Below are 23,927 nucleotides of genomic sequence, written 5' to 3'. Positions count from 1 at the left end.
AACTGTTAATGAATATTATTTTTTTATTGCCAGGTACACCTATGACAAAAATTATGGAAATGCTCTGGAAATATACTTAACATTAAGACATAAAGATGTTTTCCAGCTGATACACAAGCATAATCTTTTCAGCTCCATCAAAGATAAAATAGTTTTGTTAATGGATTTTGATTCAGAGGTAATGTGTTTCTTATTTCTGCATATTAACTACTAACTATTCAAAGGTTTCATCAGTGGCTACTTGTCCGAATGAATCATATACTTGACCATGCTAAGAACCCTCTGACTCAGTGCATGTTATTTTAGTAGTTGCCTTTCTGAAAGCAACTTCCCACCAAACCTGGCAAGCCAACTCTGAGCTCTGGGGACCACATGGTAGAAGGAGAGGATCAAGTCCTGAAAGTTATCCTCTGACCTACACACATCTACATGCCTGACCACATACCCTTGGAAACAAAACTAAGTAATAAAAATTTTTTGAAGAGAAAAGCTAGAATGTCGGATTAAAACAGTACCTATCTATTTCTTGTCTATAAAAAAGTATACCTTAGGTGCAGACAAATCAAGCCTTAGGGCAAAAGGATAGAAAAAGGTATTCCAAGCAAATGGAATATAGAAAACAGGTAGGTGGCGCTGTTCTAATGTCTAACAAAGTAAACTTCGAACAAAAATTAGAAGAAATCAAACTGCTTCATATTCAGGAAAGTCCATCAGGAGGATCTAACAGTTTTGAGCATCTGTGTACTGAGCATTGCTTTATGAAACAGTAGAACGCAGAGGTACAGTTTGACAGGCACGATAGTAGTGGGTGACTTCTGTGTCTCACATTTATGAATAAACAGTTCATCTTGACAAAATATTTGAAACTGAGGCAAGGGATAAGTGACGTAGAGAAAGGGACTTCCCAGAAATCTATAGAATTTCCACTCCTGTTCTATGGAATAACATTCTCAGCCCTTGTGGAACTTTCTAGATCAAACCACATTTTATTGCGTAAGCAAGTCTTAACAGATTCAAGGAAATCAAAACAACTTATTCTGTCTGATCACAGTGGAATAAAACGAGACATCAATAAAAATTACAGAAACTATGCAAGCTTGTGAAGATTAAAGAACACATTATTGAAATGAGTAGAGTACCACAGAGATCAGGAGGGAAAATGAATGCCCTAGAATCAAATGAAAATGAAAACAGAGATATCAGTTCAAGGGAAATACAGTGAAAATAGTTCTAAGAGGGAAATGTGTATAAATAGGAGCTTATATTAAAGACACCAGAGATCTCAAGTAAATAACTTAATGATTCATTCCAGGGTCCTAGAAAAATAAGTATAAGCCAAACTCCATATTAGTAGATGGAAAAAATAGTAAAGACTATAGGAGAATGCAACTGGAGACAAGTTAGTGGTTAGGAATATTCACTGCCCTTGAGAGGGTCCATGTTTATTTCCCCAAACCCACATGGAAGTTCACAACTATCTCTAACTCCACTTCAGGGGATCAGTGCCCTCTTCTTAACTCCATGGGTACCATGCACATAAGTGATGTAATACATTGATGCAGGCAAAACATTCATATGCCCAAAATTTAAAAATATTTTAAAATCATGGGAAAATATATAAAATAGAAATGAAAAAAATCAGTAAAAATAATTATGAAACAAGACTTTAGTTCTCTAAAAAAGACAAACATTGGCAAACGATAAATAATTTCTAGACACATACCTACCAAAGTTAAACCATGAGGATGTGAACAAATTAAACAGAGACGTATCAAAGAACATGGAATGATTAAAGAAATAAAACATCTCCCAGCTATAAAAGACTAGGCTAAGATGAATTCATTGTTGAATTCTTCAGTGAATACCTAGGGGCTCCTCAGACTGTTCTATAAAGCAGAAGGTGAAGGAACTCTTTCTATGAAGCCTTTGTTTCCCTGATAACAATAACAAGGTAAAGATACACTTAGACACAAAAGACGGTGCAGGTTAGTCTCTCTTTGATGTATGTAAATACCAAAGATCTTGGATAATACTTTCCAATTGAATTCAGCAGAAGAGAAAAATCACCAGAACCAGGTTAACTTCTTTCCTGGAATATAAGAATGGCTCAGTAAATGTAACACATTATATGTCAACAGACCCTAAGACAGAAAGCACAGCCTCACCAGAGGAGGTGGAGAAAATTACCCCAGAAAGGCATCTGAAAAAGCTCAGCATTCACTCACAATCAAACAAAAATAGAAGTAAAAGAAATATACCTTACCACAATGAAGACTAGATACAACAGACTTATAACAAACATATTTGCAGGGAAATAAATGGAACTAGAGATCATGTTAAGCAAAATAAGACCCAGAAAGTTGAATCATGTTTTCTTTTGTGGGTGAATCATATTTTCTTTTGTGTGAATCTTAGATTTTATACAGATGTATGGTCATGAAAGTAGAAATAAAACTGAGAGCATCTAGCGTAGAGGCACACACTAAAGTGTACACCTTTAATCCCAGCACTTGAAGGCAGAGGCTGGAGGGATGTCTGAGTTGGAGGCCAGCCTGGTCTACATATCAAATTCAAGGCCTGCTAGGGCTATATAATGAGACCCTGTCTCCAAAAACTAGAAAAAAGGAAGGGAGAGAAGGAAGGAGGAAGCAAGGAAAACTGAGGGAACCAAGGGACTAAGAACAGAAGAAGCCGGAAGAGAGTATGGGGAGGTGGATGTGATCCAAGTTTGTGGACTACTTGTCTGAACATCTTCATGAAGCCCAATTACTCTGCACAGTGGATGTGCACTAATCAAAAAGATGAGATGCTTATATAAAACTAATAACAGGGTGAGTACTCAGCCAGTAAAGGCACCTGTCACCACACCTGAAGACCGAGTTTAATCCCTAGGAGGGAACCGACTCCCCCAAGTTGTCCTCTGGCCACACATGCTCTGAGGCGTGAATGCATGTGCATGCGCACACACGTGTAATTTAGAAGACTTAATTACATTCCCTTTATCCATTTTCTTCTGTGTTTCAAAGCTTAATTGGCATATGCACCAGTGGGAAAGAAATAGCTGAAACTGTTGCTATTGAAGGAATTTGAGCTAGGGTTAGGGTATCATAGTTTTCTAGTTAGAAAGGATCTTTGGAATAATTGAACACCCTTATGTTTATATAACAAAAACAACATGTGGAACAGACATCAGGGTGGTAGCAAAGTCAGCCAGACAGTTATTCCATTTGGTTGGCTGTCAGCCTTCTACCTCTTGTCATGAACTAATTAGTGTTTTATGACTGCTCTAGATGGCATAGAAAATTGGAGTCCACGAGTTTTGTATATTTGGAGATTTCAGGTGTTTCCCTTGTTTCCCTTTGGTTAACCTGTTCTCGGAAGGCCAGCCCTTACTCACTTCTGTGACTGTGGTAATGTGATATTCTCCAGAGCTACTCAGGATGACATGACAATTTGTAAACAGCTCAGATGAGACATCAAGGGGCTAGAACATGTTGTCTATTTTGAATATTGTAGGGATTTTTGCATTTGGTAAAAATAGAGCAGTGCAGTGGTTTAACAGTATACAAAACACACAGACCTCAAGTTGACACACGTTTGAAGTTGTATTCCTCAGCAGATGGCATTTTGAATAAGGATTATTTATGAAGCTGTAGCTAATCTTTGTCCCAAATAACCACACAGAGACTTGTTATTAGTTATGAAAGCTTGGGCAATACCTTAGGTTTATCCCACTAATTCTTATTTATAACTTAAATTAACCCATTTCTATTTATCTATGTGTTTCCACATTTACCTGTCCTCCTGTATGTCTTGCTCCCTCTGCATCTGGCTGGTGACTCCTTTCTTCTTCCCAGCATTCTCTCTGCCCCGAAAATCCTGCCTAGCTATTGGCTGTTCAGCTTTTATTAAACCCATAAGAGTGACACATATTCACAGTTTAACAAAAGACTTTTCTACAACATGAAGCTCAGTGCTTCTAAGTGTAAGAAATAAACACTTGGCCTGTAACTGTGGTACTGCATTTTGTTTCGTGTTCGTGTGTGGCAGACAAGTGACTATGGCTGTGTTTGTATTTCAGAAAGCTGTTGACATGCTTTTGGACAATGAAGATAAAATTTCAGTGAGTCTTTTTATATGTAATAGACCCATTTTCTGTTGCTAATAACGCACCACAGACTAAGCATGCTTTACGGGAAAGAGGTTACTTTGTCTTATGGTCTGGTCCAAGATCAAGAAGCTGCATTTGCTGACAGAGTGGCAAGTCAGTGTGGGGTGTTGCACAGCAGAAGACAGGATGAGCCATGTGGGAGGTCAGGGGTGCACCCTGGAAGAAAGAAGGCGGATACAAGGTGTCTGGAAGTGGCCAGTCTCCTTGCTCTTTTATAACTATCTTATCTCATACAACCTGACCCTCTCATAGCCCAGTTTAATCCCTTTATATGGTAATCAGCCACCTCCCACTAAACCCTTCTGTTTAAAGAGTTTTACCACCTATTAGTGATAGGATCACCTTAGACATCAAGCATTGACTCAGGTTTTGGTGGGTCAAACCATAGCACGTGGTACTAGACGAGGGTCTGCAATACTGTGCCTACAATACAGTGTATCAGGTAATTTGTCAATGTGTCTCCTCATAACTGCATTATATTTCATATTTTTCCTCAGATTAAAAAAGTGGTAGAAGAATTAGAAGACAGACCAGAATTGCAGCATGTGGTGAGCATTAGTCTTCTTTGCCCTTTTAATTCAGCAGCAGACAGAGCGCCTGTGCATTGTAGGGGAGTGCCCATGCCGAGAACTTTCCTTAGTGAACACTGCTCTCATTGGAGCTTTGACCACAGACAGTGTGCAGGAATTACTAGAATGTAACACTTGCTGTGACTTTGTGGCTAGGAATTAATCATAGGACAGACAGGTGGTTGAAGTTTGACTTACAACTGAATTGGGACTTTTAGAAAAATATATTGTTTTTCTATTCTCTACCATCCTATGCCTGGAGTAAATGCTTTCCTCTATAGCTGCTATTACATATAACCAAGTCATAAGTCATAGCACAAACCAGTAGTAAACTATAGATGCCAAGTCCCGTTATTCTGTGTTCAAGACCATAGAGTGACCAAAGAACAGATTTATCATTTTCCCCTTACCCGCACTGTAGCTAAATCTGCCTATTCTGTATAGGTTTGGGGGTGTTGTCTAGATTTCCTTAGAAGCTCCTTTGGTTCCATGTATCATGTCATCCAGGGAGTAAAGCAGGAGTAGTGTCTTAACTTGCTTTCTATTGCTGTGACCAAACGCCATGACCGAAACCAACTTGGTGAGGAAATGGTTGGTTTCATCTTACAACGTTCAAGTCACATTGTATCACTGAAGGAGGTCAAAGCAGAAATGCAAGCAGGAACTTCAGAACAGGGATAGGAGCAGAAACCATGAAGGAGCACTGTTTACAGCTTGCCCCTCATAATTTGCTCAGTCTGCTTTCTTATACACTCCAAGACTACCCCGGGGGTGGCACAGTGGGTGGGGCCCTTTAACATCAATCATTAATCAAGAATGCCCTACAGACCTGCCCATAGGCTAATCTCATGGTGACATTTTTGTTTTTCAATTATTAAAGTTCCTTACTCCCACATATGTCTAGGTTGTTTAAGGTTGACAAAAAAAAAAAAAAAAAAAAAAAAAAAAAAAAAAAAAAAAAAAAAAAAAAAACAGCACAAGACGGTATTTTCTATATGCTTTAAAAATGCAGAAAAGAAAAGGCTTGAGGGGCCAAGGGGATCATCCCAGTAGGGATGGTCTTTTCTCTGAAAGTGTAGTATTCTATTCCACAGCCAGCTTCTATGCTGAAGCTGGTGAGGATTCATGGATGGAAATAAAATCTGGATATATTTGGTTTCATTTATTGCTCAGCATTTAATGCAGATACTGTTAACCATAGATTTCATGACCACAAAATCTTAAGATTATCTGCTTACCCAAGCAAGGCTCCATTCTGCTAGCCATCTTAAAATTTTGTTTATAGAGCAACAATTTCTGATGTGCTAAGCTATAATAAAACAGAGGACAGCATTGCTCTGTGACAGTGAACCACTGAAGGAATGTCCGGTACCCCACTAAAACAGTCATCCCTACCACCCGGCAATGTAGTGCCTGCATCCTGTGTGGCAGGAAAACACCTATTCAGGCAGAGTACCATGTCCTGGCCATGCAGACCCCACTGCAGGCTGCCTGTCAGCACTCCTCATCAGATTTAGCGCAGCAGATGAGCTCAGTTTTGTTGTTCCATGACCCCTCCTTGCCGCAAAGAACTGTGAACAGCCCGAGGGATGCCTCTTGAAGTCCATGTGTTGGTCTTGGTCTGATATGCAGCAGCAGTTACCTCGCAGCTCCAGGAAAACTGAGGTTCTTTATCTATTATGAACCTGTTCACCAGGTTACAAACACTCATGGTCTGAAATACTTTCTGTGGTTAGTGTAATTGTGGCTTCCTCCCTCTCGGGGGTTATAGGTTTGTGTTTGTATTTAACATTAGCACTGAGTATCCGTTTGTGGGTGTTACATAATAAACTCAGTCTTTTCAGTAATAAGAAAGTGGAAACCATTATTCTTAGAGTCCAGCTGCATGAAGCAACTGTTATCTTTTTATTATTATTGTTTTTTGATGCCATCAATACAGGTACTACTTAATTCCAAAAGGATTACATTAGTTTTCTAAAAATTGATATATGGAGTGTGTAAGTATTTAGTTCTGGCTACAGGGTGTTTTTTTTTTTTTTAGAAAAGTCACGTTGTAGCCCTGTGCCTTTTTATGTAAGAAAAAGACTTATTTTAATTTTATGTGTAAGAGTGTTGTTGGGCTTGCACTATGTAAGTGCACTGCAGGCTTCTTGGTGTGCATGGAGACCTGAGGAGGGTGGCACGTCCCTGTAACTGGAGTTGTGGACAGGTGTAAGCTGCCATGTGGGTGTTAGGAATCCAACCTGGGTCTTCTACAAGAGTGGCAATGCTCTTAAGCACTGAGCCCCAACCCCAAGAATAGAATTGTTATCATCTTAGACTGCTACCCGGGCCTGTGATTTCTGCAGCAAGGAGATGATGACTTTAAGATTTACCATCACTAATGCTTGTGCTTAGCACACACCGGGCCTGCTTCTGCATGATACACAAATGGTGAAGGCCCCAAGTCACAGAGTGAGGAGGAACTTGTCTCAGTTCACACAGCTGTCAGTGGCAGCCAGTCCAACCATGAACCTTCTAGGAGGGTTTCAGAATCTACTCCCGAAATGGCATTCTCCTCCCCATTCCTCAAGTTATTCTTGCTGTGTCTCCTAACCTCCATGGAAGGTGTTAACAACTGAAAGTAGTAAAGTTAACCAGCTATTTTATTCTTATTTTGATATCATGACTTATCTTGTTCCTTTTAGTATTTGCATAAGCTCTTCAAGAGAGACCATCATAAGGGACAACGCTACCATGAAAAACAGATCAGTCTGTATGCCGAGTATGATCGGCCAAACCTCCTTCCCTTTCTCCGAGACAGTACCCATTGTCCACTTGAAAAGGTAAGTCACTGTCTCACTGGGCACATCAGAAGTAGTTGTCATTTTTGTAAGCCTTTTGTTACAGGTCTTCTCTCCCTGCCTGTGTTCATCCCTGTTTGAGAGAAGGCTGCTGTTGAACCAGTGGGTTCTGCCCGCCCATTGTGGTGAGCCATGGTCCTTTGGGTTAGACTTTGGGGCAGAACAGACATTCTGTAACAGGCTTAATTGGAATAAATACTTAATCCATGGCAACAAATACCAAGATGAAGTGATATCAAGAGTCTGCATCTCGTTCTCAGAATTAGGGTCATTGGGGTAAGAGTGAGCGCTGCCAGAAACCGGTGTAGCTGCTACAGTCAGGAACCCAGATTGATAAACAGAGGGATTGCGCCCATCTCTTCTCAGCATTTGCTGCTGAGCTTCTGTGTTTCTCCAAATCGCTGTGTCACATTGTAACTGCCTCAGCTGTCTGACTTCCTAGACACCTGAAAGTCTTTGGAGGACTTTGTCAAAGGAACTTTGGACTTCCTTTGTCCAAAGTCAAAGGAAGGACTTTGTCTACTCATTTGGGTAAAGGAATCAATGCCCTGGTTGACATTTTTTTTAACACTTTAAATGGCCTTTTCATTGTGGGTCTCTGAAACTTCTAAATCAGACGTGATTTCTTTGTCAAGATCCATGGTAGGAAATCTATTTACATAAAAGTGTTACCCAGCCTTATTTTGAAACAAAGCTAACTTTGACACATACTCATGACTTATGGATTCACGAATGATCTCATTCTTTTTTCCTTAGAAATAAGAATTCTGTACACACTGAATTACCTCTAAAACTACCATTTATGTTTACCAAAAACAGAAAAAGCTACCGTGAATGACAGGGTAGATTCCCTACTATGCAGACATCTCAGGCTCTGACGGGGTGTCTGTGACATCTGTGACACCCAGTAGATGACAGGGGGCGAATGGTGGAACACATCCTCACTATTTCAGCTCAAAGACACACAGGACATGGGGCCCCTTTACCCAGATATAAATTACAATCTTTAATATCTGACTGCTCCCTCCCCAGAAACCTTTTAACATCAGAGGACTAATTCTGCCACGTCAGGTTATTTGCCTTTTCAGGGCTTGGGTAATTGCTGAAATGAATAATAGTTGCAAATGGGCAACTAGAAATTTTGAAGTATTCAGGTCTACCTTATTTTGTGAGATTTGAAATTCATGCTTTGCAGCAACTCTGACAGTAGTACATCAGCAGCCCAGTAAGGATCTCAGCTATTCAGTCCTAGATTTCAGGGCCTAAAATCAGTACAGTTCATCAACTCAAAACTCAGTGCTAAGTTTTTTTATGGAATTGTTGATTGCAAGGGAGCTGCAGACTTTGTGAGAATTTCTAGCCTCTACTGCTCTTTGAAGAACAGCGCGTTCCTTCACAGTCTGCCTGCCTTCAGCCATGCTGTGCTCTCACTCTCTTGATACTGCTTCATCTCCACAAAAGTGCCTGTAGGTGGGTAGAGGCATCTGGTACCTGGCCAGCTGAGACTGGGGGTGTGAACCGAGTGCTTAGGAGCTGAGGGCAGACATGGAGGCTAGGCCTCTGACCTTTAGGTCCCACGTTCTTCACCGTGCTGAAGGATTGTATTTTCAGGTTTAAAATGCTCACTAAAATAGCAGCAGAGGTATTCTTCAGCATTGTAAACATCAAGAAAAATACAGCTGCAAATCTGTCTTTGGACTATAATTTACACATGTGATCTTATGATTTGATCATGCCTTAGAGATGTTGCAATCATTATAATCTTGGCAGGTTTATAACTGAATTGTGATCTCATATTAAACAACATTCACAAGGTGGCAGTGTGTGTCCTTTGGGTGAACACATCAGTGACACAAAGTGAATAAAATTTACACTAAAGGACTTAAAGCAAGGTTAACTAGGAGACATGAGAGTCAAGGCTCGGTAGAAGTCCTTGTTAAGTTGCAGCTGACTACCGTGCAGTTCCCCTATCACCTTGCTTCTATGCTGAAGCAAGAAAAAGATATTAGAATACTGCTTTTGCATCTTCTTTTTTTAGTCAATTTCTGTCAGTTATCTTACTTTTCACCTTTGTTTGCCCTAAAATTCCCCCTCCGTGTGTGGTGTGTGTGTGTGTGTGTGTGTGTGTCTGTCTGTCTGTCTCTCCCTCTCTGTCCATCTAAAGTCTTTCTTCTGGAAGGATCATAGTGTCTGACATTTTGAGAATCTAAACTAAGGATGCCACCACATTTGTATTTGTGTCAGTAATAGAAGAATTCTGTGTCCTGTGAATACTTCACTTTCATATTTCACTCAAAAACTCCTACATATTTCTAGAGTTTCATTATTTTTAAGGAGAATAATCTCAGGTGCAGTTAGAATCCACTTATAAATATTTTAATAACCTAGGAAACTCAAATTTCAAAGGCTTGCTGTTGTAGAAGGCTATCCTCCAGTACAGCATGACCTGTTGAACCCTGGGCAGTTGTGGTTCCTGGCAGGAGACCTGCATGAGGATGGGGAGATGTAACCAGTCACAGTGTCCAGGTAGTGTGCTCTGTAGGCCTAGACCATCCTTGTGGGTGTATAATCAGTTAAGATACTGACCGTTGAGTATCTGAAACATGGCAAATCAGTGTAAATTAACTAGCCATGTAGAGTAAGTGGTTTCCGTAATATACCGTTCCAGTGAGGCTCATTTCTGGCGTTAATGGTGTGTGTGACCTGAAACACTGTCCTGGCCTCACCCCTGTTCTATACTGAGATGATGCTCTTTTCCCTATTTATTTCTTTTGTGGATACATTGATCTTTGTGATCAGATGCCACCCCCATTCTTTACTGTTTAAATATGTAGTCTGCAGGAAAATTTAAATCAAATATCAAAATATCAAGATTAGCTCCTGCTGTTGTTTCTTAAGATAGATCACAGAATAGAAAGAAATGATTAACTCAAGCTGTTCTTTCTATGGCTTTGATTCTTATTTTCAAAACCGCCTGCCTGGCTGGTAGTTTCTAAATAACTACTTTAAACATGCAACCCAGTTAACTTATTCTGAAATCGTTATTGTCTCCTCATTTGAAAAAATACTCATTACAGACCTACTGTGACCCAGCATCGTGCTAAGCATAGGGCTTAACAAGCACGTGGTCCCTGCAGAGTGAAATTGAATGGCAAAAATAGTGAGTAGTTAGTTATCCAAGTGATAAAGAATTATGAAGCCACATGCAGGATGAAAATGGAGGAATAATTAGAATCTGGTCCAGTGTGAAGTTGTGACAATATTTGTCTCCAGTCCTTTATAGAATAGGGAGTTAGGAGTGAGGAGAAAGTTTCAGGGAGGGGACATTGCAGAGGTGGTCAGGGAGGATAACGCCATACTAGGAAGGCTGGAGAAGCTGCAGGTCACCATGTAGCTACAGCAGGAGGATGGTCTGTGAGATGTGGTTCCCTAGTGAATAGTATCTGATTCAGGTGCTACCTCTCTGTGGAGCTTGTCACAGGAGTATGACATGATTTAGTGTCGTTACTCCATCCACATAGTCCTCCCTCTGCACTGTGCCAATCGTGGGAAGACATGGTCATTTCTTGTCATCCTTTTTGTGCCCAAGAGTCTGAGGTAGACTTGATGTCTCTTTTCTGCTTCTTTGTTTCATGGCACCTTTGTCTCCTTAAGTGTTGTCCTTTCGTGTTATTATTGTCCTCACCTTTGCTCCCTTGGTTCAACCTGATCCTTCAGCATCTAGCAGGTAGAACAAAGTAAATATATGCTATTTGTTTTAGAGTGACTGTGATTTATCAGTACACAGTGCATCTTTTCACTATGAGAGGACAAATGCACCAGTGACTATAGATAAGATTGGAAGCAATGGTGTTAACTCAAGCATCTAGAAGAGAGAAAGCTTTTCTCAGTGCTTCTGCTGATGAAACACTGTGTGGCTTCGTGGGCTCTCAGTTCAGCCCTGTAGATCCTAGTAACTCTGAAAGGTGAATGGAAACAAAGAGCCACAGAGATGTGTTTTCTTTTGTTATATATATTTTTTAAGGAAAACAGTGAAAAGTTCTTCCAAGTTTGTAAGTATCTTAATGTTACTCTCCATCTCTGTAGTCCATAGTAACATTTCTCCCTGCTTTAATTGAAGGCTCTTGAGATCTGCCAACAAAGAAACTTTGTAGAAGAGACAGTTTATCTCCTGAGTAAGTAGATTTTTCATTTTAGTCCCATAAGCATAGAAGTGGGGGCAGGGGAAGATTTGTCATAATATGTGTAAAAATGGACACAGGTTTGAGAACAAAGTGACAGACATTCAGGCCTAGTGTGTATAAAATTATAACACATGGAAAAGGAGATTCCTAAGCCCAGTAGCGTAGGAAGACTTACTAGAGCCATGTTTCTAAAGAACATATAGCAAATGTGTGATAAAAAAGCAACAAAGCAAGCAAAAATGTATGATAGTACACAATGCATTAAAATTGTAGATGAGCTGACAGATTTGGTTTTGTGGCTTTTGGAGATTTTTTTCCTCCTTTAGTTTATAATTGGCTTACATCACCACACACTGATATGAAGTAATTCCTGTTTTCAAAATTCACATTCTTAATAATTAGAATATGGTGCTTTAGAGCAAGAGGAAAGCTTCATAATATACTGTAGCTCTCAGTGCTCCCTTTTCCTCTGCTGCCCACCTCCAGACATGGCAGAGCAGGGGTGCCATGTATCCCATACACCAGGAAACTAGACTTGTCTGTCTTCCAGAGTGCATGAGAGCCGGGCAGCTTTTACTGCGGGTTTTCTGAGGAAGCTAGCTGTGCAGGTGCTGGAGACGCACAGCATAGACTAAATGTGAGCATCTCTCTGGCATCAATTCCCTGCCCGCCTGCCATGTTTCTCACACCACAGCCTTCTTCCTCACACCACTCACTGTCACCGGCTCCTTCAGCCTCTGTTAACCCAAGTCTCTCAGTCTTCTGTATGGAGAAGCAAACTCATGGATGTTCAGCGTCAGCCCTAGAACTGCCCAGTCGTGGGATCTGCTTTCCTTAGGAGAAACATTTGAGGCTGTATTTTCTGCATGAGCACAGTTTGGGGCTTCTCCTCACACCTTCAACTAGTTTATCTGTTCATTTACTTCTTTTGACTGTGATCCAACAGGAAGTATCTGTTTGAATTCATCTTTATGTCTTAGGAGCAGTAGATGACTTAATTCATGACCCTTTCCTGGTCCCTGCAGTAAACGTAGTAAGCCTCAGGCAGACAGTTGGCCTCTACTGCATAAGGCCTTCCACGTGAGCTCTAATAGCAGATTGTGAAGATTAGGAAGCGCCCACAGGTTAGTGAGCAGAAGAGGCACAATGATTTCCAAGTTTTTAAAAGTCTTAACTGTATCAGAATTTCCAAAAGAAATTACAGGCCTGTGAGAAGGAAGGCAGAATGCAGCCAACCCAGCTCGAACTCCAGCTGTGTAATTCAGCGGCTGCCCAAGTTACAAATACTGTGTTTCCTCTTCCATTTAAAAAAAAGTAATAAGTAATATTAAGCCAGGCATGATGACGCATCCCTTTAACACTAGCACTCAAGAGGCAGAGGCAAGCAGATCTCTGTGGGTTCGAGGTCAGCCTGATCTACATAATGAATTTCAGGCTAGCTAGATCTCCACAGTGAGGCTGTCTCAAAATAAAGGAAAAAATGTTTCAAAATATTCAGTGTTTTAAGCTGGAGAGATGACTCAGCAGTTAAGAGCATTTACTGTTCTTCCAGAGGGCCCAGGTTCAATCCCTAGCTATTACATGACACATGGTACTTTTGCCACTCTGGATCTAAGGGATACAGTGCCCTCTTCTGGTCTCCATGAACAGTAGACATGTACATGGTACATGTACATACATGCAACTAAGACACTCGTACACATAAAGTTAAATAATAAAATTAAATAAAAATTAAAAAATTAAAGTTGAGACTTAAGGTAAAGCATCCTGCCTAGAATTATAGTGAGAGTAAATGATGTCATTCACATAACAACATCCAGTGGACACTCCACACAACAGCATGGGCATTCAATAAATAGGAAGTATTTGTTTGACTGTCAAAACAGGAAATTCTTGTGTTATGTAAGAAAGTCAGCTTTAGTCTTCTTTGAAGCTTTGTAAACCAGCTAAGAAATGTGCTGTTTCTTTTTTAAATGAATAAAGTATCCCACACTTCCTCACCCCATCTAGGCCGAATGGGAAACAGTCGAAGTGCCCTCAAGATGATTATGGAGGAATTACATGATGTTGATAAAGCAATCGAGTTTGCCAAGGAGCAAGATGATGGAGAACTCTGGGAAGACCTGATTCTGTATTCCATTGACAAACCACGTAAGCAGAGAAGCCATTTGATTGTAAAGCTTCTTGTCAGTATGTATTATAACCCGTTACATGAGGAAGAATTATCTCAGGGTACACTAGGCTAAAATTATGGCCAGGTGGGTTGGTGGAGAAGTTTGATCCCTAGGAAAGAAACTGCCCCCTTAGGTTGTCCTCTAACTTCCACACACGTGCACACAGTGGAATGCATTCTCTCTCTCTCTCTCTCTCTCTCTCTCTCTCTCTCTCTCTCTCTCTCTCTCTCGCACACACACACACACACACACACACACAAAGTATAAATCAATGTAAGTGAATAGGTAGACAAATGTAATAATGTTTTGATGGGAAAGCATCCACAATGCATCTGAGCAGTGAAAGTACTGGGGATTCTTACCCATCCCATGTAGAAAGTTCAGAACCTCCTGACTCTGCAAGCCTGAGGGTGAACTTAGTCCTTCAGAGTTTAATTTCAGTGTAAAGCGGAAGGGTTCTTGAGAGTTTATCAATTCACATTTTAAACACTTTTCTTGAAGGAAATAGGTTGTTATTTTTGATCTAAAGTTGAATGGTGAATAAATACAGTGCTTCCTAATATTGCTCATGTGGTTTTTATTTGAGTGGGTGGTTTTTTGTTTTTGTTTGTTTGTTTTTCTAGATAGGGTTTCTCTGAGTAACAGTCCTGGAAGTCCAACATTTTGCTTTCTCAACCAGGCTAACCTTGAACTCAGAGATCTGCCTGCCTCTGCCTCCCAAGTGGCTCATGTGTTATTTTTGCATGGTGTTTTGTAGCATTTATTACTGGCTTACTAAACAACATTGGCACACATGTGGATCCAATTCTACTAATCCACCGTATAAAGGAAGGAATGGAGATTCCCAATTTGAGAGATTCCTTGGTTAAAATTCTGCAAGATTATAACTTGCAGGTAAGTATCCTTGGACAAAGGAGCATGGGAGTGAGCAGATTCATCCTTTTCTAAATAAGTATTTCTAAGCCACTTAGATGTCTGTCAGACCGCAATTCACTGTTTGGAAACCTGTCCAAACAGAGACACTGAAAACATCTCAGCTTAGGAAAGCCATTTGATTCAGTTTTTCTCTTGAGGAAGCGTATTTTCACTAAGGTGCACTGCATAGGAAATAGATTAGTTGAGGCAGAAAGACTGAGGGCCTGTTCTGCAGAGCCTGACCTTATGCTGGTGTTTATGGACAATGGCCTTGGAGGTTTGTAGAGGACCCTGGAGAGATTATTTGAGAGAGAAAGAAAAAGAAGAGAGTAAGAATCTAGGAACCAGCTAATATGGAGAAGCAGGAGAAGAGTTAAGCACCTGCTTTTTTGCAGTTCCCCAGGAATGCACAATAGTAATCCAGACTAGGAAGCCCCATTACAGGCTTGTGAGTGGGCTCTGGGGGAAATGGGACCAATAGTCGACCTTAGAATACGCTGGGTGTGATACTGATAGTACCCTCCCCTTTGGTGGGCCTGACTTCCTGAGGTAGAGGAGAATATGCTTGAGGCTTCAAATCTGATGTATAAAAAGTGTTTTGGACCACCGTGACACCTCTACCTGACAGTGTATTCTTAGACTGGTGCTGTGTTCCTCTCGTGAAACCTGTAGTCTCACTATCCATCCACTTTCTATGAACAAATTTGCATGGTTCTGAGCCAGCTGAAAAATACAAAGCATGAGATGTAAAATGACCTTCTGAATCAGTGCCTTCCCCTATCAATTATAAATGCGCAGAGAGCTTTCCTTATACCATGTAAATGTGCAGTTGGGTAGAGATTTAAGGAGACCCAAAAGTCTTTTGCCAGTGCCTCCAGAGAGCCATTGTTATCCATCAGTACCTGGATAGAACAGCTACTTGGAGGAAGAGGAAGGAATGGGGAGTTGAGGGCAGACCCACAGAAACTGTCACACTAGGGCTGGCCCAGTGGAGAGCACAGGCCCCAGTGGAGATGTCGAGAAAAGCTGCAGTTCCCAAGAGTGCTTCCGACTCATTGAAGAAGACTTTAGATCTCTCTCTCTCTCTTTCTCTCCTTCCCTTCTCCCTCTCCCTCTCTTCCTCCCTCTCCATAGGAAGAGCTGCTCATTTTTATCAGTGGTCATTTGTTTATCTTTTTTGCCTAAGCATCCTATTGTGATCATCATAAAAATATCCCAGGTCTCTTTGATTCCATTGGCAGTTCCCAGAAGATTTTCACAGACATGCTTTTATTTCATTATATCGGTCTTTATTTTTTGTTTCATAGAACTATATTTCATGTTCTTATTTATAATAAAAAAAAGTACAATCCCCCATAAGTCTTCCAAATTTAATGGAAGTATTACAGGCCAATGAATTTCCAGGAATCCTATGTATGAGGTAAGGCAGTGACCCTAGTGTAATGAAACCCTTCAGACATAAAGGTCCAGAGGATTTCTCACTGGTGCTGCCATACACCTTCTCAGTGCCCTTTTGAAGTAGTCAGTGCATTGAGATCAGACAGGAGGCTTATAGTGTAGTCATGTGGGCCCTGGAATGAGGAGTCAGCTGTTATTTGAAATGGGAGGGAGGGAGGGAGGAAAGAAGGAAGGGAGGGAACTGTGAGGAAACAGCTCTTCTGATGTTACCATTTCATACTTCCTGACAACAGCTCTCTTCAGCTGGAAGGTAGCAGAGTTGAGCGTGTTCACAAGATCCCCGTGCAGTTAGGGAAGTGGAAATCAGCGCTTTGGTCACTAGTCACTTTGTTTATGCCAGTCGTATTAACAGACATTTTAGGTTCATAGCGGGCCTCTAATTAGCATTAGCGCTATTGCTCAGAGTAGACTAAGACTCCCAAGGGTCAGTGACCTGCTGGCATGCCAAGATACTGAACTAATTTTAGGCGCAGGCCCTGCGAGGGAATGCCATGCTTTTTCCTCTAGGACTGCATCAGCTCTAACAGGTAATCCGTAAAACATGTGCCAGTCAGGACCACTTCCTGACTTCCCTCTGGAGAACAGACAGTAGGCCTGTTGTTCCTCAGGAAGCAGGAAGTGTGGGAACCCAGTCCTTGTTGAGAGCAGAGGCCTGAGCTGTCCAGGTCGTCATGTGATGTGCAGTGAGTCATTTTCCACCTGAGGTCTCTTTTCCCAGATGCTCCCTAGTCATTCCTGGTCTACAAACAGATTTTCTGCATTTACATTTGCTACTTAAAATCGAAGACACAGTCAGTTTAAGGCACACTCAACTTGCCTACTCTTTGAGGAAGGGGCATGAATTTCTTTTTCACTCATGTATTATCTAACCTCTCTGTGTTTTTCCTGACATGGTTTTTAAACTTGCAGATTTTGAAAAAACCTTTTGAAACCAAATGAACTTTTTTCTTTGCAGATGATTTGAGTTTGATGTTACCACCACATTTAAGTGACACAGGTGGCCTGGCCAGCCAGTCATCACTTCCTTGATCCATTTAGTTCATATATACTGTTATTATGAGTTAAATACAGTCATGATTTTAAAGTCTTTTTAAACTGAAAACTAGACCTTTCACATTTATCTTATGCATTTTATTTCTCTCTGCACTTAGTCGTCTTTGGCAGTAATCCAACACGAGCAAAGCATTCCAAGTAGAAGTCCCATGACACCAATGACCAATTGGAAGCCAGCTAGCTGGCAGCCATTTGCTTTCTAAGGACAAGCACGTGCAAAGTGAATAAGGCAAAGCCAGCAAAATCCCAGTGCTTAGAGCCTTTTCGAATAAAAACTACAGAAACTTGGCAGTTTTTCTGGCATGTTTCCCACAGCAGCTGTTTCTAAGGAGCTGTAGCTATTTCTCTGATGTGTGGTTCTTTATCGCTTTGTGAAGTATCTGTGAGACTACGGTTTTGCTTTTACTTGGAATTATTATCCATGGTGATGTGCTTTGGAGGAATCAGAAAAAAACTATGGGGCAAATCTAAGGTCTCATGTTGGTTGTCAACACCAAAAGTATGTTTTCATCTAACTACCATAGAATAGGGATGGACCATTGATTACACAGCTGCAGCTTGTTTCTTTAAAACAAATGAAGGGGAAGTGGAGAGGAACCAGGGTGGTTGAAGGGCTACGGGAAGAAGTTGGTCCTTAGGTGTGGATAATCTGAGAAAAGCAGAAGGACTTTCCATATGGAAAAAAGAGCCTCTGAAAAGATAATATTTTTCCGTCTGAGAACTGTCAATAAGTATTTTTTTTTTGAGAAAGAAACTAGTGTTATGAAGCAGAGAGAAGGCAGTGGTTTATATTGGGTGGAGTTCTTAAAACCAGAAAGGTTAGTAAGCAGGGCTGGTAATCGTGTTCTCCTGTTCTCCAGGTGCTGGAGTCTAACCAGGTAAAGCTGTTTTGGTTAGATCGTAGCCTGTCTCTTTAATACCATGATCTCTCTCCTGAAAGCTCTCCCTCCTGTGTGCTGTGACTTTACAGCTCCTTACCAGTCCTGCCCTGGTACCTGACTCCTTCATGTTCTTTCAAGTAGGCCAGTCTGGACTAATCGTGTGGTGGAGAACTTGCACCACCTCCTCCCGAAAGGAAACAAGACTCAGATATTTGCCTTTGTTTGGGGATTTTTCATGGCTCTCCTCTGCCACCAACCCCACCTTATGCATTAAAGGGAAGGCTCTTCTTCCCCTGAGACTTCATTCATGTCGTTGTCCGTGATACAATGAATTGTCCTTTCTTACATTCTTCCCATCGTAGCTCATGTGGTCGCAATGCCCTTTTCTTTTCTTAATGAAGTCCATTCCTGTGTCAGCTCCATACACGAAAAAAAACATGTCTTGCCTCTCTCTTTCTGCTGTTCAACAGTTCAAACTGATTTTCATTTCTGAAAATGACGTCAGAAGGAACCAGCACAGCAAAGAGACTGCTTGTCTGTTTTCCTTCACTGGACTTGGTTGCCCTCAACTATTGTAGATATTGAGTCCAAACGACCATTTTCTGACCATGGACAACTCATTTTCTGTTAACTACCTTACTAACATCATGCCAGTGACAATTTGAATGTTTCCATATTTTTCTGGCTTAGAGCTGTGGGTTTTGATCAAATTGGGCAGAAAGTATCACTGTCAGTTTTCTCCTCGTGGATTCTTGACTCTTGAAACTGAAAATGTTCCTAGCAGATGTGAGCAGGCAGGTTGTACCTGCTGTGAAAACGCAGTCCTAGGGGAAGAGTTCTCAGCCCTTAGGCTTTGCTGTTTTCTTTGCAACCTGTGGGCTGTACCTGCCATCCTTTCTTGCCCAGGCCGTGTGCTCTGGAGAGTGTCACTCTGCTTCCTGAGACCTGTGCCAGAGGAGCTCAAACCGAGTTTATTGTTTTTATATTGGAAGGCAACAGCTTCCTGTAATTGCAAGTCAATTTTCAGAAAGTTTGCTAGCATCAATATTTTGTAAATGTCTTTCTTGGTGTGTTGTTTTTTTCTTTTTCCTGTATGTTATATGATTTTTGTTTATTTGAAGCTTTAAAAGGTTACGTTTCTAGTATAATCTGACAGGGAAGTTAAGTCTAAGCACTGAGGAGGATTCCTATATATTAAGATACACTTTCATAGAAACGTTGAAAAAGGAGGAGGGAGGCCCTCCACAAGTCCTACCAAAGTGAATACAGAATATTAAAATCATGTAGTTTTGCTTGTTACACCCAAACATGGAAGCCACAGGGGCAGAGTCATCAATTCTGGTCCTGACTATGTCCCATCATGTAAGCTGGGGCAGCCTCTAACTGGATTCAGCCAGAGCTGATGTTCTTGTGGTTTACCATTGCATGTGGTTGCCATGGAGGACTGTGGTTGCTTTCCCCACTCCCATTCCCAGTGGTGCGAATTTACACCTGGGGAAGAAAATCACACGTCTAGGTTTAGAGCTGACAATGACCTCACTGTGAAGAAAGCCAAGGGCACCAGAGCACTTACGGTGACCCACAAGCACAGGTAGTCACAGGCTTCTCTGCGCGCTTCTCATCTGCACCTAATGCCTTGCCACGACGGACCCAGTGCGTTTGTCAAAGAGCAGATGGGTTTATTAAGTGAGTAAATGGCTTTGGAATGACAGGTTTTCCATCCATTGCAAAAATGTGAAGGTTGAACTCCATGAGTCATGCAAGAACCAAAGTGCCAGCAAGCAACCGCACACGAAATTCAAAAGCCTGTGAGATAACGGTAGGATTTTAGTGCAGGGTCTTTTTAAGACTTTGGGATTTGTACTTGATTTTACTAATGCCACCAAGTGGTCATAAAAACAAATAATGCCTAGCTCACTTGACAAAGTTTGGCAGGCAAGAGAACCAATAAGTGCCCCTGATATTTTCTGATTCCTCGGTTAGACACTCTTGATACTTGAATTGCTAAATGGTCTTTTCTTTTTAAACATGTACACCAGATTCTGCTTCGGGAAGGCTGCAAGAAAATCCTCGTTGCTGACTCTTTGTCGTTACTGAAGAAAATGCACCGAACCCAAATGAAAGGAGTTCTGGTTGACGGTGGGTAAAGCTGAAGGAACATTCAGAACCGTGTGCCATGCTTCCCAGAGAGGCCAGGCAAATGGAAATGTGCTTAACCTGCAGTGTGTGTGTTTTCTTACAGAAGAGAATATCTGTGAATCGTGTCTCTCTCCCATCCTCCCAACAGGTAAGATGCCTGCAGGGGAAATCGTTTCCCAAACATGTGTTCATGATGGCTGGAATTGAGAACTGGCTAATGAGTGCCTGAAAAATTGTATGACTACAGTTGAGGAAGGGTTTCAGCCCCTTCCCTGCTCCTGTGAAAGCTGATGCTGCTGACTACAGAGCAGGGCATATCAGCATCTGGGAGCTTTGCAAAAACCCACAGTGCTGGCCCCACGGGGCTGAATTCCCAGGAGTGTGGGCCTGAAAGCTGGTACTTCTAACAAGGTGATGCTCCTGGATCTGGTTAAGGGCCCTTCTTTGAGAGTCTTCAAAAGAAAAGAAAAGTGAAAACTTAAGCATCCACATACTTTAATTCTTAGGGGAAGGCCACATGTATATCTGGGGATCAGTTGATGAGTGGCTTCATCTTGACTGTAGTTTTAGGCACCCAGACCATAGCCCACCTTGGTGAAAACAGTACTCAGCATCAAATTTGGCAGGCTCACTGAAAGGTAGAGGCTTCTGTCTCTGTTTCTTGGTAGAGCTTCATACATAAGAAAAGGTTCTTTATCGAAAGAACATTCTGACATGAGAAAAGACGCTCCTAGTTTGAAAGTAGAAATCAAAGCATAGTGGTGAGGATAATTACTATACAGATCGGCATGGAAGAGCACGAAGGTGTCGCTGCTCAGTTACCTGGTGTTAGGAAGTATTCAATAGGAAGTACTCCATAGCACGGAAACATGGGAAGTCATTTCACACAAGCTCTATTCCCGAGGGAGCAGGTTTAGGTTTTAAGTGCTTCTCAAACCATGGTACTTTATGTGGCATTTCAGTGGAACAGGGTCATGGATGTCTCTGTAAAGTTATATCCTCAGCTTCTCCTGTGGAGGGCACTAGGACTTATCAGAACTAATCTAAGCTGGCCACACAGCAGAAGCAGATGAGAGGACCTGATCAAACAGAAGTGTAGTAAATGCAGAAAGCCTGGGGTCCTGACCCAGTTCAGCCTCAGGCCTCAGTGAGAGGTCTTGGCAAAGGTAAGGTGAACTGAAACATTTTATCAAGTTACACACTTGATTTCAGTATGCAGTCATTGGAGTTGTGGTCAGGACACACACAGAGACACATACATTATAGATTTTCAAATAAACATCACGGTTTTTGCTGTGAAATTGTCCTGCACTGATCATTTGGTAACTGATGCTGAGGCCAAACAAGTAACCTGTAAACTGTAGTTCTTATAGTTTATACAAAGGGTGCTTCACCCCTCAAGATGCTTTTGTAAGGAAGCCTCCTCAAATGCAGCCTCTTGCTGGGAAAACCGTTCAAGGCTGGGTGAACCAGTTCTGAGTCTGTCTGATGCACTGAATTCTCCTTCTGTCCTGAACCCCTTGCAGATGCAGCTAAGCCCTTCAGTGTGGTGGTCTTCCATTGCCGACACATGTTCCACAAGGAGTGCCTGCCCATGCCAAGCATAGTAAGTTGTCAGTCTGACACTTGTCAGCTAAAAAGAAACAGATCGCATCAGAGTTCACAGCTAGAATCCATCATCCTTACAGCTCTGGCTTTCTTAATTCTAGTAGTCAAGACAGTTGGTCGTGTACTTTTTGCTAAATTCATAAGTTCTACATCCATCCTTTCATCCAACCTTTCTTCAGCAGCGTTGGAGAAAGGCTACTGTAATAAATGTAGAGGCTTTTCCTTTCTTGCCTTCCCTAAACAAAACAGTGTAACTATACAGCATTACATTGTACTCAGTATAGTAAGTAATTGGAGATGTTTTAAACATATGGAGGATATGCGTAGGTTATGTGCCTTTGTATGTAAAGGTGTTCTAATTTTCTGTTACTTTCATAAAACACTAACAAAACCCTACTTGGTCAGGAGAGGGTTTTTTGCTTAAAAGTTGCAGTCCATCACGGAGAGAAGCCAAGGCAGGAATGTAGAGGCAAGAGCTAAAGCAGGGGCCATGGAAGAACATGGATACTTGCTTGGTCAGCCTGGTTTATTATTTAATCTGGGGCCACCTGCCTAGGAAGAGGTAGTACTGTCTGTAGGACTTGACCTTCCCACATCAATTATTAATCAAGAAAGTGCCCTACAGACTAGCCTACAGGCCCCTGTAATAGAGGCAGTTCTCAACTGAGGTTCCCTCTTCTCTGGTGACTCTGACTTGTATCAAGTTGAGGAAAAAAGATTAAAAGCCTAAACCACAACAAAATGAATTGAGTCATCTGTGGATTATGGTATCTGAAAAGGGTTCTGGAATCTTCTCTGGGGTTGCCCTTCCTCTGTGTGTGTGTGTGTGTGTGTGTGTGTGACAGAGACAGAGACAGAGACATAGGCTCTATTGACTTTGCAAATGTGAAGTATACAGTATACTCTAGTTACCGTAAAAGCAAATTCACTTGAGTGAATTCATGCTAATGACTTGATGGCTACTGGGCTGTGGCTGTGGCCTGTGTGGTAGAAAACACTTTGAAACTATTGGACTTTTCTCAGCCTGCCTTGTATGGCATGGTGCTGTTACTCCCAAGCTGCACCAGGCTGGTTCTGCTGTGATGCCCTTTTCTTTCGCATGTGTGTGCAAGTACATGTGCATGTGTTGGTATACACATGTGGAGGCCAGATGACTACCTCAGGTGTCGTTTCTCAGAAGCTGTCCTCTTTACAGCAGGGTCTTCTCACCAACTCGTCCAGGCTGGTTGACCATTGAGCCCAGGCCACATGTGCTAGCCGTGGATTACAAGAACATGCCTCCACATCTGGTTTTGGCTTTAGTTTTAACATAGCTTCTGGGGCTTGAGCTCAGACTCTAATTCCTTCTTTTTACCAGCCGAGCCATCTCCAAGCTCTCTGGTGTCCTTTGGGTTGCAGGGTAACAGAAGGGTGTGACCTGTCTGAACTAAAAAGTCTTCTTCCGAGCAAAAAATGATACTTAATCGCATCAAAGCCCTGGGCCCCCTGAATGGTGCAGTAATCAATCATATTTCTGGATGTGAAAGGAGACAGCTTTTTTTAATATTCTTTTTTTAATTAATTTATTTATTTATTAAAGATTTCTGTCTCTTCCCCACCGCTGCCTCCCATTTCCCTTCCCCTCCCCCAATCAAGTCCCCCTCCTTCGGCAGCCAAAAGAGCAATCAGGGTTCCCTGCCCTGTGGGAAGTCTAAGGACCACCCACCTCCATCCAGGACTAGTAAGGTGAGCCTCCAAACTGCCTAGGCTCCCACAAAGCCAATCCGTGCAGTAGGATCAAAAACCCATTGCCATTGTTCTTGAGATCTCAGTAGTCCTCATTGTCCACTATGTTCAGCGAGACCGGTTTTATCCCAGGCTTTTTCAGACCCAGGCCAGCTGGCCTTGGTGAGTTCCCGATAGAGCATCTCCATTGTCTCAGTGTGTGGGTGC

The 23,927-nt window shown here is 41.7% G+C and overlaps 1 protein-coding gene across 1 annotated transcript in view; it reads left to right on the top strand.

Moving 5' to 3' along the window:
• Nucleotides 1-23,927, top strand: part of Vps41 (VPS41 subunit of HOPS complex) — a 133,809-nt gene that overhangs the window by 108,793 nt on the left and 1,089 nt on the right. The window contains exons 19-28 of the mRNA XM_050142241.1: nt 34-178; nt 4,082-4,123; nt 4,669-4,719; nt 7,428-7,565; nt 11,704-11,758; nt 13,778-13,918; nt 14,699-14,835; nt 20,288-20,387; nt 20,491-20,535; nt 21,914-21,993. Coding sequence (XP_049998198.1) covers nt 34-178; nt 4,082-4,123; nt 4,669-4,719; nt 7,428-7,565; nt 11,704-11,758; nt 13,778-13,918; nt 14,699-14,835; nt 20,288-20,387; nt 20,491-20,535; nt 21,914-21,993 — 934 coding nt within the window. The remainder of the gene's footprint in view (nt 1-33; nt 179-4,081; nt 4,124-4,668; nt 4,720-7,427; nt 7,566-11,703; nt 11,759-13,777; nt 13,919-14,698; nt 14,836-20,287; nt 20,388-20,490; nt 20,536-21,913; nt 21,994-23,927) is intronic.

The sequence above is a fragment of the Alexandromys fortis genome, unplaced genomic scaffold (assembly GCF_014885135.2).
Source record: "Alexandromys fortis isolate MF-2015 unplaced genomic scaffold, M_Fortis_MF-2015_v1.1 scaffold_5, whole genome shotgun sequence".
NCBI lineage: Eukaryota > Metazoa > Chordata > Mammalia > Rodentia > Cricetidae > Alexandromys > Alexandromys fortis.
Note: the sequence above shows the minus strand (reverse complement) of the source record. Positions and strands in the feature narration are given on the sequence as shown.